We start from the raw sequence: 15,775 nt of genomic DNA on the forward strand, positions 1-15,775 counted from the left end.
AAGTAGAACTCACTGAGGTTGCGGCCTGCCATACCACGTTTATGTCAAAGTACAACTTGTCAACCCTCCTATGGTTTCTTCCTGAATGAACTATGTTCAGATGCCAGCCAGCTGTTAGTTGGGCGTAACTGACCACTCTTCACACATGGGAAACTCGAGAGTGGGATTCAGCCAGCCTTTCAGCTATTCCTACACTTAGACCACAGCACATGCTCACTGTGTTTACTGCCATTCTCCTGCTCATAGGCTGGAAAAAAGTTTATTCTTGTCTGTTAAGGCTTAGAGAAACACACTATATGGTCTGCATAAAATCTCTTTCACTTCTCTTATGCTACCAATACACAGTATCTACCTTTTGCCTTATTCCGCAGCTCCATTTGACTTAGAAGGCAATGTAAAAACAAGACAATAACTGAATAATAACCTCAGATTGGTATGCCTTATATAAGCTATGCATTTTCAGCTGTTTTTATATAGTGAGTGGAGAAATTTGTCCAACTGTGTCATTATGACAATGAATAAGACCGTTTGCATGATGCTAGCCAAGATTATCAAGATTAAAAAGGCATTCAGACAGAAGAACTGACCAGTAGACTATCATGAGAGTCTTAACTTCTGATATGACTTGTTAAAACAAGCATCCATTGCTCAAAGCATGTATATCCTGCAGAGATATAAATCCTTGATATACACCAAGTTACATGTTTGCACCAATCAAGGTGGAACCTCCCCGCAAAAGAAAAAAAAAGTTAGTATGTCACCATGTGCATGTGCTTTTGTCTCCCCTTCTGGCAGTGAAGAAATTACAGAAACACTTCCATCAGAAACTTTTCCTGGATACTTGCTAGATTTCCCCCCCCCACAGTCCTAGTTAGTGTAGCCTACCTTATCTCCATTGTTCCATTTCCACCACTTGTTGATTGGCTCAAACTGCACGTAGAAACTAAAGCTGCAATCAGCACCAGCGATGTCTAGGAAACAGTTTATTTAAAGGAAAGCAGAAGTGTATGAAATGTCTTTTTATGTTATATAAACACTGAACCTATGGCGCCTGATGCATCGCCTTTTGACACTTCTGACACCACCTGCCAAGCGAGAGAAAACATACCTCAAAGCCCATCGCACTACAGTTGGCATCACTTCAAGGAAACATAGCATTCAACCTGGAAAATGAGCTCCAGGTTTAAAACTCTAATATACTGTGAATTACCAGGATCCTTACCTTGCACTGATGGGCTTCACCAGCATTGTTGGACTAAAATCGAACTTGAATGAAAATGAAATTTAGATGTGAAAGTTACAAACTGTAGCTTTGACTTTATATTTACCAGATGATAAACATCCCTTAATATCCCTGTTCAAGTTCACATTTGGGCATTTTTTAATTTGAACACCAGTGACACATGCTATCTTTATTAAAAGATGTCTCATAATAACAATCCAGTGAGCAGCGAGAATCCTAGCCTATGCTAGCTAGTCATGAGATGTTTACCTTTAGCTCCGTAGCGGAGCTCTTTAACACATTTGTTTGAGTTACTGCACTTTAAATGTAAGTGTTAGTCTTTCACTAAAAAGATTGATTGATTTCATAGCTACAAATCTTGACTTCCTAGTTTCCATAACCCACCAGCTGAAAAAACACCCAAACTCTGGCTGCAAACTACTAATCTTCTTTTTGTTTTTTCTTTTACTTACTGTCACATCACCCTCAGATTTGCACTGCAGCAAGTGTGTGCATTGCTGTGCTGTTCTCTATATTAAGCATTAAAGTCTACACCTGAGAGATGTTTTAGTGTTACTTTTCTTTTTTACCCAAGGTGACCCGGGAAAAGCTTCAAGTATGTTAGAAAATCAATCTAGCTTTATATAAGGAATTAATACATGCACTTTGGCAGTCTCAAGCAATTTCATGCCTATAGGACTTAACAAACAATAATTTCAATGTGAAGCACTGAGTGAGGGGATAAAGATGGAAAGTCCTGGATTATAGGTAACTGCCATGCCATCATTACTCTTAGACACTCACCATTGTCTGTAGATTTTGAAGTACACTCGAGCTGCTTGTGCCATAGAAAATAAATCTCTCTGTGATCACAACATGAGGCTGCATTTTGTGAGTCCTGTTCAACAGCCAGTCGAATCTATTTACAGCAGATCTATTATGGGATTATCTAACCTTGTAATTGACGCAGGATTTTATATTCAAGAGCTCAAATATTCAGCCTGTTAGCGCAACCTTTTCTGCCTCGTGTGCAGATTAAAAAACAACAACTTCATTTTGCATAAATAACTGACATGTTTTAGGATCATGCTATTGAACCGCCAGACCCTACACTGCAGCACTTTTAGATGCCTTGACCTCACTGCTGTTTTTATTTTCAGTAAGTCAACCTTTTTCAACGTGCTGACAAAGAGTCAGGCTGCGGCTGAAAATTTCCCCTTCTGCACCATTGACCCAAATGAAAGCAGAGTGCCCATTCCAGATGAACGCTATGATTTCCTCTGCCAATTCCATAAACCTGCCAGGTATGAGGTCTCATCGTTCCCGTATTATTCACACTTCAGATCTGTAGTCTCTGACAGTCCCCTTGCTATAGGTATGAGAAAACGTATACCAATGTTGTTGACATGTAGCTGTGAGCTTTTAGATTGCTTCTCTGCTTCTTTCAAAGAAGAGCCAAAGCATCTTTCATCACCTGGTTATCATACATACTCATGGAAACTGCTTAAGCAGGTTCAATTCAGATTTCCTGCGCTATGTTGTATATTAGATATACCGTAGCCATATGCATAGATGACACTTTTTATTACTAATTATCCCTCTAACCACACAATTAAACCTCCCCACCTCTCACAAGGTCACGCAAATGATATTTTGCATGTTTCTTATTTAAAGAATATAATTTAAAAACAACCATAAGCATTTTGAATTGATTCTGAAAATTATTACCTGTGCATCTAAAAGCCTCATATATGTTATTCTTAAGTGCCATAGACCTGCAGTGTTGTTCAGATTATAACAAACGCATCAGTGAGCCATTCTGCTGTCATAACCTTCCAATCAACCAAATACCATTTATTAATTATGTCTTATATTTGGTCTTGTCTTAGTACTACTTTAAGTGTCTATTGGCAGTGAACATTGGACTACAATACCTTTAATAAGCTGTCATTAATACGCGTGTGTGATCCTTAAAATGAATCTGTTGTCACTTTTATATTAATGTCTATGACGGTGTGTTTTTCTATCATGGCAGAGCCTCCACCGTGTTTGGTACTGCTGGATATGTACCTCAACAATTTCTCCCTTTCTTTTAAGTGGCTTCTTGATAGCCTTCCCTCTGAAGCCATTTCTGATGAGGCTTCTTTGGACAGTAGATAGATTAACTAAAGGGTATAGGGTAAATATGGTATAGGTTAACTATATTTCCCCACTAATATCTCTTTACCCACCACCTTATTAGTACAGAAAATAATATTTTATGCATGAAAGACTCTGTTCTCCTTGGAATCATTTTTAGAAATTGGAACAAATTGGAAGTTTTCGATTAACAAAATGCCTAAAGATTCCATTTAAAACTGGTTATTTGCTAAGTTGTCTGTTATGAATGAGCACAACACTGCTTCCTCCCTTGAGTCAGATGCTTTTTTATGTTTGAATGAATAATAGTGTCAGGTGGCTTTATAAGCAAAAAAAAAATAATTCCTCTGAAAAGGGTCAGATATATAGTCTGGACTGAAAATGAGTGAAAAGCAGCCAAAAACCTTTAGAAAGTGAAGAACTATGACTCGAGTCAACTGTAACAAAAAATAGAAGAAAGTCTGGCTCGTTTGAGGCAACACATGAAAAATCAGAGGTAGCTCAAGACTTTAGCACAGCACTGTAAAAAATTAATAAAGTAAAATCTAGAAAAATAGTTTACTCTTACTCTGAAATGTGGGTAGATCCTGCTTTTTAGTGACTTGCGACTTGAATAACATTGTCATTGTAACATTATTATAATCTGATACTTTGTCTGCCTCGTACTACACCATCAGCTTTCAAATTTCACAACACTTTATATTATATTGTAGTAGAAAACAGCAACACATCAACCAGGACATCCCCCCCCTCCTGTGATCCATTAACCTGAGTGTACTTCATATTGAATTGTATTGGACTGAAGCACAAAAATATGTTGTTTCCATTTTCATCTGAATTATCTGACTGTTTCCTTTTTTTTTCTTTATTTATTTTATTGCTTCTTTGGTTGCAGCAAAATCCCAGCTTTTCTTAATGTTGTTGACATTGCTGGTCTGGTGAAAGGTGCTCATGCTGGCCAAGGCCTGGGAAATGCCTTCCTGTCCCACATCAACGCCTGTGATGGCATCTTCCACATGACACGTGAGTATATATGTGCATATACATATAAATATATTTGGGATTTCGTCATTAGGAAATCATAAAATACTTAATATATAATATTTCATAGTAGTGCTAAAACAGTTGCACGGGCAACATTTGATAATACCAGGACTCCAAAACCAGACATCTGAAAGCAGCAGTTTTAGTGGAGTTTTGCTAGCGGGGCATCTTGTGTGGTCGGTGCCAAGATGAACATACCAGTCAGAATTAATGAAGTCAGGCCAAACCTCACATTCCTACTGGGAGGCTCCCTCAATGAGAATCACAGTAGTGGGGAGTGCCTGGTTTCGACTTCACACAATCAGTAGCATATTCTGAGGGCTGGAAACATCACAGGACTGTTGAGAAGGAGCGCTCCTTATTATTGTAACATGATCCCTAATGCCACTTTTGATTAGGTTTGGTTACAGAAGAGGTAAGTAAGTTATTAATAAATAAAATCTATGAAATTTTGTCCTTTCTTTGTTTGTTTAAAGAAAACCCAGTAAATCTATTCTAATCTATTGTCACCTATATCTAATGTTACTAATGATGTTGTTTATTTGCTATGATTCTAAACGCTGCCTGCTGCTACTGTGAAAGTGCAAATGTAATTATCTCATCAAATTATTCCCAGTCTGGCCCTCAGCGAGACAGCCTTCAAACCACTTTCTAAGTCTTCTCCTGCCTCCAGTTCTTCTGTGTCTCTGACATGGTCTTTGTCTTAGACAATTAAAGTGTTACACGCTAGAATAATTCAAATTACAGCAACTGAAATGAATGCAGAGGCCCCATTTAAAAATAGCTGAATTTGTTTGCTGATTGTATGCTGTTATTGACTTTCCCACTGTGTGAAAGGAGCTCTGATTAAAGTCGGCTGTGACAGGCACAGCGCAGACAGACAGAAAGGGTTAAGATTAAGGCCATTTTTCTATATTGTTCCTAGTTGTCTCTGTGTATCACTGGCAAACATATTACTTCTGTTTCAGTGCAGTTTTCAAACAGCATTGCTGCATGGTGACTCTGTAGTATGTGAGACGTGGAGCTAGCAGACCACCTGCTGTAACTTAGTAATGATTGACAGAATGGATGAGACGTGTCAGGTGAGGTTAACTTTTGTCAGCTCAGTTTTTATGGACTTTTTCTGGAATCACAGGCATATAATCCTTTTGTTTTTTTTGCTCTTACAATAAATCTGTTGGTCTGCTACTGATGAACTCACCCTTTGGTTTCCTATATATATCTATATATCTATCTATATATATAGATATATAGATATATACTGTATATACTATATATTTTTTTGTTTTAATTTTTAGCAAATCAAAGGAAAAAGACAGAATTAATTCTGCTCCCAAGGACTCTTTTGGATATTCCTCCATGCCACTTACTGCTGTCCAAGAGACACATCACTGAACCACACCATTGTAGTCATGGACATATTACTTTATTATGCAAAAAAATCCATACTAGTCTATTTACAAACAACCTTATGCACTGATATAAAGATAATATAGATAATAGATAATCACTTTTATCATCTTAGAAAGTGGTTTGTTCCACATGCGTGTATATTCAGTTCTGTTTACACCTCTTCACAAGTTTTTGGAGTTCTTACCACAACTTGCTGATTTGGGGCTGAATTTCTTTGAACTAACTGCAGTTTGTTCAGTACAGTGAATATTAAAACATTACTAACTCCCAAAATGAAAGTATCACATGTACAAGGTATTGAAAAGAAAAGATACAGACAGCACTGAAAGAGATACTGACAGAGATGACAGTAATCAACAGATGATAATGCAATCCAATCATCTGATATCGAGGCACTGAGCACCACAAACAGAACTACAAGAAGCCTGAGGGTTCAGCTGCAGTCAGTGCTCTGCAGTGCCAACTGAGGCAAAGTGTAGATGAAGCAGTGGATGTTTTGGAGCCAATGCTGCAGGAGCTAAAAGATGGGGAAGGCTAAAATGGCCTGTGTATGTTATAGCTACTACAGTTTCCCAATATAGCCGAGGGCTAGATTGTTGAACGCTTTCCTTGGTGAAAACATAAACTGGCAGCAGAACTGAGGATGCAGCTAATGTTTACGGTGCAAGCTGCTGTGTGTTCATGAGCATGCTAAGTGGCCACAGACAAATAAGCTAAAATAGGACTGTTTCATTTTTAATAAACAATATGGCATATCCTGATAAAACTGTAGTTTTTAGCAAATGTTACACAAACAAGTTTAAATAGTGCTTTTATTGGAGATTGCTTTCATGTCTGTTCAGGAGTCATTTATTTATTCATGCAGTGTTTAGCAGAGCTAAAGTGGTGTCACTCAATGCATAGCTGTGACTCATAGGTTAAATTAGACACTCTGCTATCTACACTCACTGACCGCTTTGTTCAAATGCTCGTTAATGGCAATATCTAATCATCCAATGACATGTCAGCAGTGTAATGCATTTAGGCATGTAGACATGTTCAAGATGACCCGCTGAAGTTCAAACTGAGCATCAGAATGGGAAAGAAAGTTCATTTAAGTGAATTTGGTTGTGGCATGGTTGTTGTACATAGTGTCTGAGCATAGGGAGAAGAATCACAGCTTACAGTAATTTCTAATGTGAGCTTCAGTAGATTTTCTTAGTTTACATGCTGTGATCAGCTGACCTGCTGCTCTTTGTGGATTTACACAACTGAGTTCAACAAGATGTCAGCAGCTTCACGAGCTATCCTGGCTGATTTCCATCTCATACATGGACACTGACACTATATATTTTTTATACTATCTTTATACTAGACAGTGCGAAGTTGGTATAATGTTGGAATTCAGTGAATTAATCTAAGTAACATCATTTTAAATGCAGATTATTCTCTGCTACACTCTATGTAACCTAACTCTGACCATGAACATCACAGCCACTGTGTGCCAGTCCAACACTATACTAACACAAAGTTAGTATAGTGTGGTTTGTTTTGCAGAATAAAAGACATCACACACAGATCCAATATGTGATAAAATTATGAGATTACATGTAAGCTTTAAATTTGCAGTTTATTAAGCATCACTGAGCAGTCCTTACCTTTTAATCTCTTCTTCCTTTCCTGTCTTTTCTTACATCTTTCTTTATCTCTGAGTGAAGTTATCTCACATTCTTTGCTTTGGAGACCTGACAGGACATTGGGTAAAAAATAAACACAGAAGCAACATGGGATTTTTTTCTCCAATGTCCCTTGTGGGTTTCCATACTTTTCACTTCCTGTGAAATATAGCAGTTGGACCTTTAGCTATCAACACACTGTGCAACAAACTGCACACAAACAGTTTGTGTGTTTGCTGATGTTTTTTGAGCTGATAGAAACATTGAACATTTGAAATTACCTCCCACTTAAAAAAGTCACTCCCTTCATGCTTCCTCCTTCCTGTATTAGTGATTAAGCCTGGTGGTGGTTTTATAGTATATGGGATATTTGGGCTACTCAGTATCAACTGAGCATTGCTTAAATGTCACAGCCTACCTGAGTATTCCTGTCGATTATGTCCATCTTGTTATGACCACAGAGTACCCATTCACTGATCGCTGCCTCCAGCAGGATAGCGTGCCATGTCACAAAGCTCAGATCATTTCAAACTGGTTTCTTGAACATGAAAAGAAATTCACTGCAGTCAGATGACCTCCACAGACACCAGATCTCAATCCAATAAAGACCCTTTTAAGCACTTTGAGGTCAGGGAGAGTAGAAAAGCGCTATATAGGAATGAGTCCATTTACCTTTGGGATGTGATAGAACAGGAGCCTCTCATTACGTATGTGCAACCAACAAATCTGCAAAACTGTGTGATGCTGTCATGACAACATGGACTAAAATCTGTTTCCAGGACCTTAATACATATGTATATATATATATATATATATATATATATATATATATATATATATATATATATATATATATATATATATATATATATATATGACCTGGATGAGTGTGAACCTACACAAAGATATATCACTTTAAAAACAACAACAATAAAAACATATATTTTGCATCTTATTTTAAACAGCATGACCAGATTGTTGTCATTTTTGTGAGCTGTATATTAGTAATACTTTCATGGGTTATATGTGGTTAAAACGACCCAAAGTTGGGCCAAATGTAAAAACTAGATCCACACGCAAAACCAACTCTTTTGTTTCTAGTCGCACAAAGAAGACAAACATTCCTGACAATCGGAAATAGAAATCGAAAGCTTCTCTGTGTGTGTCTGTGTGTGTGTGTCTTCAACTATCTGTTCTGGCATACCATTGTTTCCCACTCTTGTGAAGTCCCTGGAAACAATGTGGTTTGTTTCACAAGTTAACCATTAAACATACCCGCTTTTGTTTTGTAATTATATCTATCTGGTGTTAAGCAGACTGCAATGCTGAAGCCACTGCTTTTATATAGCTTGATTATATGGTTGTGAGGAATCGCACTTTTTTGTGCCTGGAGTGGTATGTTTTGGGGTTTTTTGGAATTAGCACAAGAGTTTATATAGACACTATAGAGAGAGATTAATCAAGAAAAAAGGTCAGTGCCGTTTAATGATCGGCCTGAACCTAATGAAACTTTAAATATCAGAACAATTTTCTGTCTGGTCTTATTTTGCCGTATTTCCTTGTCTGTTAAGGGCTATAACTGTAACTTTTTCCAGGCTGTAGTAAAAACGTATTTTCCTTTGATTTTGGGTCCGCACATTATGAATATTTTTCTTCCCCTAATACCTTTGAAAAGGCTGTTTAAACGGAGGATTTGCTTTCAACAATGCCTTCCAAAATCTATTAGAGCACACGGTGACATCCTGAAAGCCGATTCTGCTGAATGCACGCCGTTTCCTGGTCTCCCAACAAAATACTTTGCAGTCTAACTGTTCCCAGCCCTTTTGCACTGACTGGAAAGTGTTTGGATCGTTACTGTCTGTGACAAGACACAGACATGTTCTACTTCATCTACTCCTCTGTTCCCCGCTATAACTCTGCCAGCCCACCTGGCCTTATTCCCAGATGTTTGGTTTCCAGCAATTAGATGTTTGAATGCTCACACAGTGCCCCACATCACTGCAGGAAACCTCTAGTTCACTTCTAATGAAGACTTATTTATGGTTGCACGGCACTCGGGAAGAATCTAGCCTAAAGATACCGGGTGCATTTAATCTTCAGGGACTTTCTTTGGTTGTGAGCAGCAGACTGGAAAGTAGCTGTTATTTTTGGCAACTTTTCTTTTACTGTGATAGCGATGCTTTCAGCACCTGAATTCCTGGTTAAGTTGAGGTTTTCCTACTGCCTGAAGGTTCAGTTTAAACATTTAGAAAAATAAAGTCGATCAATCAAATGAGATCTTAGTTATGATAGCAGTGTAGCTGTTACATAGCTGTGGCCTTTGTGGAGCTGATGTTGTCTATTAATTTGTAAGTTATCGTTTGATGCCATGCTAGTAGTAATTAGTTAGCATCTGCAGAGTGTTGTTGGCAAATCAAAACATACAATAACATCAGCGTGTATATTGGGAAGTTGTGAAGAACAATTTTAGCAGTTCTATTCATAGCTGTTTTTTTTTGTGGTGTTACAAAAGTAAAAATGTATTCATTAAAAAATAAACATGAATGTTTTGAAAAAAATCTTCAAAGTATTGAAGAAAACTGGATAGCTCACAAAACATATGATAAAGAAAAGCTTTTTTTTTTTCTATGAGCTTCCACAGGCATTTGGGTTTTTGACCTTAAAACATGAACATGAACATTGTACATATATTGTACATATATTGTACATATATTGTACATATATTTATTCGTTTCAGGTTGGCCATTCTTGTATTTTGCTCGTTTGTGTTGTTGTGTTTGCACATCTCTGTTGCTTGTGGGGCTCGCACACAAGAATTTCACTCGCATGTGCTGTGCCAGTGTGCCTGCACATGTGATGTGACAATAAAAAGTGATTTGATTTGATTTGATACTGCACTTCTCCAGTTAAGACTGCCAGCCATTTATAAGTCAGCACATATAAATGGGATAAAAAATATCATATGACACTTCTTGACTTTCCAGATGCTACTGGAAAAAGGAAATTCTAAGGTTTGTGATGGTTAGAAAAATCTCGTTTACTGTTCAATTTCCTCCTTAACATTTGCTAAGGAGGAAATTGAACAGTAAGAAATGTTAAAGAGGAAAACTGACATTACAGACCAGTGTGCATCATGTAATGAATGAAGAAATTGCAGTTTGGCCATTACGCTAAAGGAACAGCGCTTCCTGGCTCTGATATATCCTCTTCTGGTTGTTTTTCAAGCTCAAAGTTAGAACCAAAGTTAAGACTCCCCGGCCAAGAAATAATCCAGCACTAATATCCCTGAATTTCATGTTTTTGATTGGATTAAAAACACAAGATACCATGTTTTCATTCGTAGGATTTAGTTGAGCAGGTAAAGTAGATTTTGGTTCCGTTTGGCAGAGCCAGGAAATGGCTTTTCCTTGCTAACAGTCTGTATGCTATGCTGCTTTATATTTACACAGTTGGTGCTGTTTGAGACATGTACAGATCTTTGCATCTACTGCAACCTTTACTAGAAAAAAGTTGATAAAGTCTGTACACATTGCAAACTAGATGCACAGTTAATGCACTGTGAATCAGAGCTTAGTTAGAGACCAATAACCAATGAACTTCTTTAATTCTGAGGATAAGTCATGTACTTAGTTTGAAGTCTTAGACACCTGGAAAACATAATTTATACTGCTGTTGTATAATCTGCAACTCACCGAGTGCAATATTACAAAGGCACTGGGTGGACTCCAAACTAGCTTGCATGAATGTAATAATTTTGTTAAGTCTATTAAAAATGTAATATTCATGATGTAAGACCAACTTCCTTAATTTCTTTTGTTTTTTAGACTTTGAAGGTGCAGGTCAAATCATCGTTTATTGGGCTATAATGTAAGGTGTAAGTATATTCATATATAGCTGATAATGTAAGTTTGAATTTTAAGCAGGAGCAGGTTGGATTATTCCAACCTATTGTAAGTGAAGGTAAAAGGTAATGACAAATGAAGGGCAAGTTAGTTAAAAGAATCAGGAATTCATCAAAAACTTTGGGAGAGCTTTTATCTATTTCAGTTGTGGGTGGTGGAAGTTCTGGGATTCAAATCAAAATACCTTAAAAGTGACAAGATCTACAAAAAGTTGATGATTTAAAGACATTCTTTGCCTTCACTGACTTCCACATGAGTCACCCTTATCTGATGAATTCATGAAGGCAGGCGATGGCAGGTTAGTGAGACGTTTGTGTTTGTTTATTGCATCGTTCAGACGTCATCCCACACTTTGCTTAATGCTCGCAGTGAAAAAATCAAACCGATTGTTTAGCTACAGGCACTACAAGCAAACTGGATCAGCTATTCAGACAGAGATGATTTATGGCTGACTTGCCTCCCCACAGACGCCAGTAATGGCTGTTCTCCAAGAATTCAGCCCTATCACTCACCAGCTCACAAATTCTTAAACTTGACTAACGTCCAATAGACGTCACCTGGCCCAGCGTGCTCACCGTGTATGATGTTGTCAGCCGCTCAGTTGCAAAATCTTCTGTTGAACTAAATTAACTTTCAAAAGCTTTGGTTGTTTTTCTAAAAGCAATTTTAATTTTGTTAGCAGCCTTTTGTTAATAAAATAATGAAAAACACAGTGAAAACATGTACACATCGTGCAACATTACAGCACAAATACATAAACAAGTGTCCTGATTAATGTGTTACATGTGGTCTCTTGTCCAAAAAAATAACTAAAAGTACACAAACTAGGGTATGTAATTGAGTTTATTTAGCTAATAGTAAACATATGCAGTAAAACTATTTTGTTTTTAGAGTAATATCTTTTATTTTCTTTCATGTCAAGGTGTATTTTCCCCCCCTTATCAGAACAAGTAAAGCAACAATATGTGAGTCAGCTTTAATATTGAAAGCATTTGTGAATTAATACTTCCAGACTTGCCTTTCCCATGGAAAATAAAAAAATAACCATATAAATTCATTATGAAACATCGAGTCCTGATTAACAATTAAACAGCAGGGGGATGTAGCTTTTAGCAAACATTACAAAAACATAAGCATACGGCATTTTGGTGGGAATTTTTTTAAATTTATAGCAGTAGCATCATGAACATTTGGAACTCTGTTAACAGTGTGTGGGCCAACGTAGGCAAATGCAGAGGAAGTAATAAAAAGATACAAAGATAAACATTAAAAGAAAATACATATTTTTGTCTTTTTTAGTGATTTTCCCCCTTTTTCCTATAAGCTATGCTAAACAGTAAAATGAGCGTAATGAGTCCAGTCATGTTCTCACTAGCTTAGAAAATGTCAAATCATCAATGGCGCGTAATATAAACAGACTAAGAGAATCTCAGTGTGCTAACACTCAATATTGAAAAGCATTAAACTAGATAATATTCTTTATTGGAAATCATTGCAAAGGCTCGAGAATGCTTGTGAAAATTACCATAAGTGAGCATAAGCTCCAGTGCAAGTGGAATTGGCAAACTGTCCTGTTGTCTGATAAATCACTTTTATATAAAATCAATTTTATATAACATTATGAAAAACAAAAAACAGGCAAACAAAACAAAACAAATTAACAAAAAAAACATTTTAAGGACAAATCATTGTAAAACTTAGGGGACGTCTACAACGGAACCATTGTTTTGTAGCTGAAAGTCGGTTGCTGAGGAAAATTTCAACCTCCAGTTGCCTAGGCAACCTTGTATTTACAGTCTTGTCAAATGTTGATCCAGGGTATCCTTCACTATCACTGTCACTTTATTGGTTTCCCTCAGAGTTGACAGAAGTCTAACCGGGGACCTGTCCATAAGTTGCCAAAAGTCAGCGACTTTCTGTGTTCTCTGGTCACCACATCGCTGAGAATTTATTCCAGTGTGGAGGCCCCTTCACGCCTGAATTATTTTTCTACAGTAAATTTATGTAGAGCCTATGATACAGCCTGTACAAGTGGTAGAAGCCTTTAACAGCATTTATACCTTTAAGGGCCTCCTTAGATTTCTAGGGAAGTGCACAACAGCTTGAGTTTGGGAGTAATGTTACACAGAAGTATACATTCCCTGTTAGGCATTGTAGATGATAAACAAAGCAATTTAAAGCTGAAAACTACACAGTAAAAGCAAATCAGATGTAATTTTGGCACATTAAAACAAGTTGCGTATAGGATTAAAATCAAAGTCTACACAGTGTTGTATTCAGATTAAATAGTTTACAAGGAGAAAATGATCTACTTTCCTCGCCATTCTTTTGCAATGATTCACCTTGTACAGCCGCCTTGCTGGGTCCTGCCACCTGCCTTTCTTTCTATTCACTGGTAAAAAGTAATAATTGTTCATTTAAACTGGTGATAAAAAAAAAAATTCCTGACATGTATGCGAATCTTTGCTTTTCTAAGCTGTTGTTTTAACCAATACTCAAACTTTAAAATCTCCACCATTTAGTTGCCGTGGGATCGTCCTCCTTTTGTGTGTTTTCAGGCTGTGTCGAGGTGCTGTCACAGCATTTAAATGAGCATTTTGCTTCAGCGAGAATGAAGAGTTTTTGTCAGCCTCCACTCATCATGGATGATTAGAGAAAAATGTCTACCCATCTTGACTGGAGATCGCCACAGCTCCAGATAACATGCTCGGTGATTGAAGGTCGCAATATTTTGAATTCTAATGGGCCTGCAAGATGAATTGCCTGAAATAGACTGTAGAATCTTCCTGCTTCCTCCCCATGCCCCCCTTGCCTGTCCGCTGTGAAAAGAACCACTGGGAATGGCAAGGCCCGATGATCATAGAATTATTGGATGGTGATTCTAAACCCTTCAAAAGGGAGTTGCTATGGAGATCTCGTTCCAAACTGTGAAATGATTCACCTTTGAAAGGCTGGAGGGCCTGAAAGCTGAACACATCATTGTTCAGGTGGCGGTTGGTTAGGAAATTGTTGGTGTCTGTGCAATCAGCGGCACTATAGTAGTTAGGGATCTAAAAAGGTTTGTTCTCTGAATGATGTGGGACAACAGTGGTCTGCATATGACAGTTCCTTTCAATCAAGGCACTCTCACGCTCAGCGGTTTAACAAAATGAATGAAATGACAGAGGTTAAGCTAATGATAAGTGAATTAATACCGTTGTTTCTGTCTGTAGTCAGTTCGGGAGAACAGACTACCCACAACATTCAGTTTTCAGCTGCACACGGATCAGACATGTCTGAACGACTTTTCCCTACACATATATACTTTTTCACTCTGTGATATGAAACCTGGTGGAAAGATGCACTTTTAAAACTCAGTTTACCATTAGATTTTTCAGCTGTCAGTAGATTACATAGGAACTGGAGGCACTCTGTGAGGTACAGATATTCATACTATTGAGGACTATGATCTATTTTTAGCTGGAATCATGTAGAAAACATGAGTATATCTCTGAATGGCTACAACCCACTATTTTTCAGAAATCAAACTGCTTTTTAGCAGCCAGTGTATTTGCCGTAATTGATATTGGCTGAGAAACAAGGCAGAATCTTCCACAAACTCTGTTACTGAAGCCATGTGCTACAGATATGGCTGTCAGTTTCATGCATCTTAAAAAGAATGTCAAGAAGATATCTCCTGAATGAACATAAATACCCGTATGTGTATTGCCTGTGTTTTTATGTCGGGAAGACATCCATAATGTGCTTTTCCTGACAGACTCATAAAATAGCTTTTACTGCTCTAAATACCAGGAGAATTGCGGCACTGAGTTTGCATGAACATTTTAAGAGCAGCATGAGGAATGCAAGTTCTTCAGATGTGCTCTTACCTATCTTGCATGTGAAAACATGCACAGGAAGTTAGAAGTCAATGAATACTGTAATTTGACTGAATTATGTTGACCACATATCCTCCCAGGTAGCAACATCAGAGGAAGCAGCTCAATCAGTATTGATCTTGACTTGACTCAGATGACTTTCTCGTCTGTGTACCTGGCAGATAAGTATTGTTGTTGTGTTAAACTTGGTATTTGTGAATTTTGTTGATGTGAAGTTTTGAAGAAAAAAAAAAAAGGTTTCTTCTGTTATTTTGGGTTTTTTTTTTGGTTTTGTCTTCTTAAATACTTTTCATTTATAAATATCACTTTGAGTTCTATCTTCTGCAGTGCTGCTGTAATTTTACAGAGTTTAGCCTGATCCCTAATCAAGCCATTGAACACTGCACAACCTCTAGAGACTAATCCTTTTGTTCTGTCAATAAAGGAGCACCTGTTAATGGTCTTTTCATAATGTACACCATTTAAAAAGAAGCAATAAAACTGAACTGCGAGACAAACCTGACTCCTGAAAGTTGGCCTTTC

The 15,775-nt window shown here is 37.4% G+C and overlaps 1 protein-coding gene across 1 annotated transcript in view; it reads left to right on the plus strand.

The window, feature by feature from the left end:
- The window catches only part of LOC146690852 (obg-like ATPase 1), a 46,363-nt gene that overhangs the window by 1,860 nt on the left and 28,728 nt on the right, over positions 1–15,775 (plus strand). Inside the window, exons 3-4 of the mRNA XM_085433976.1 lie at positions 2,383–2,526; positions 4,257–4,384. Coding sequence (XP_085290102.1) covers positions 2,383–2,526; positions 4,257–4,384 — 272 coding nt within the window. The remainder of the gene's footprint in view (positions 1–2,382; positions 2,527–4,256; positions 4,385–15,775) is intronic.

Source organism: Copadichromis virginalis, linkage group LG16 (assembly GCF_057382275.1).
Source record: "Copadichromis virginalis isolate Kocher_CV1m ecotype Utaka linkage group LG16, C_Virginalis_male_GT1.1, whole genome shotgun sequence".
NCBI classification, from domain to species: domain Eukaryota; kingdom Metazoa; phylum Chordata; class Actinopteri; order Cichliformes; family Cichlidae; genus Copadichromis; species Copadichromis virginalis.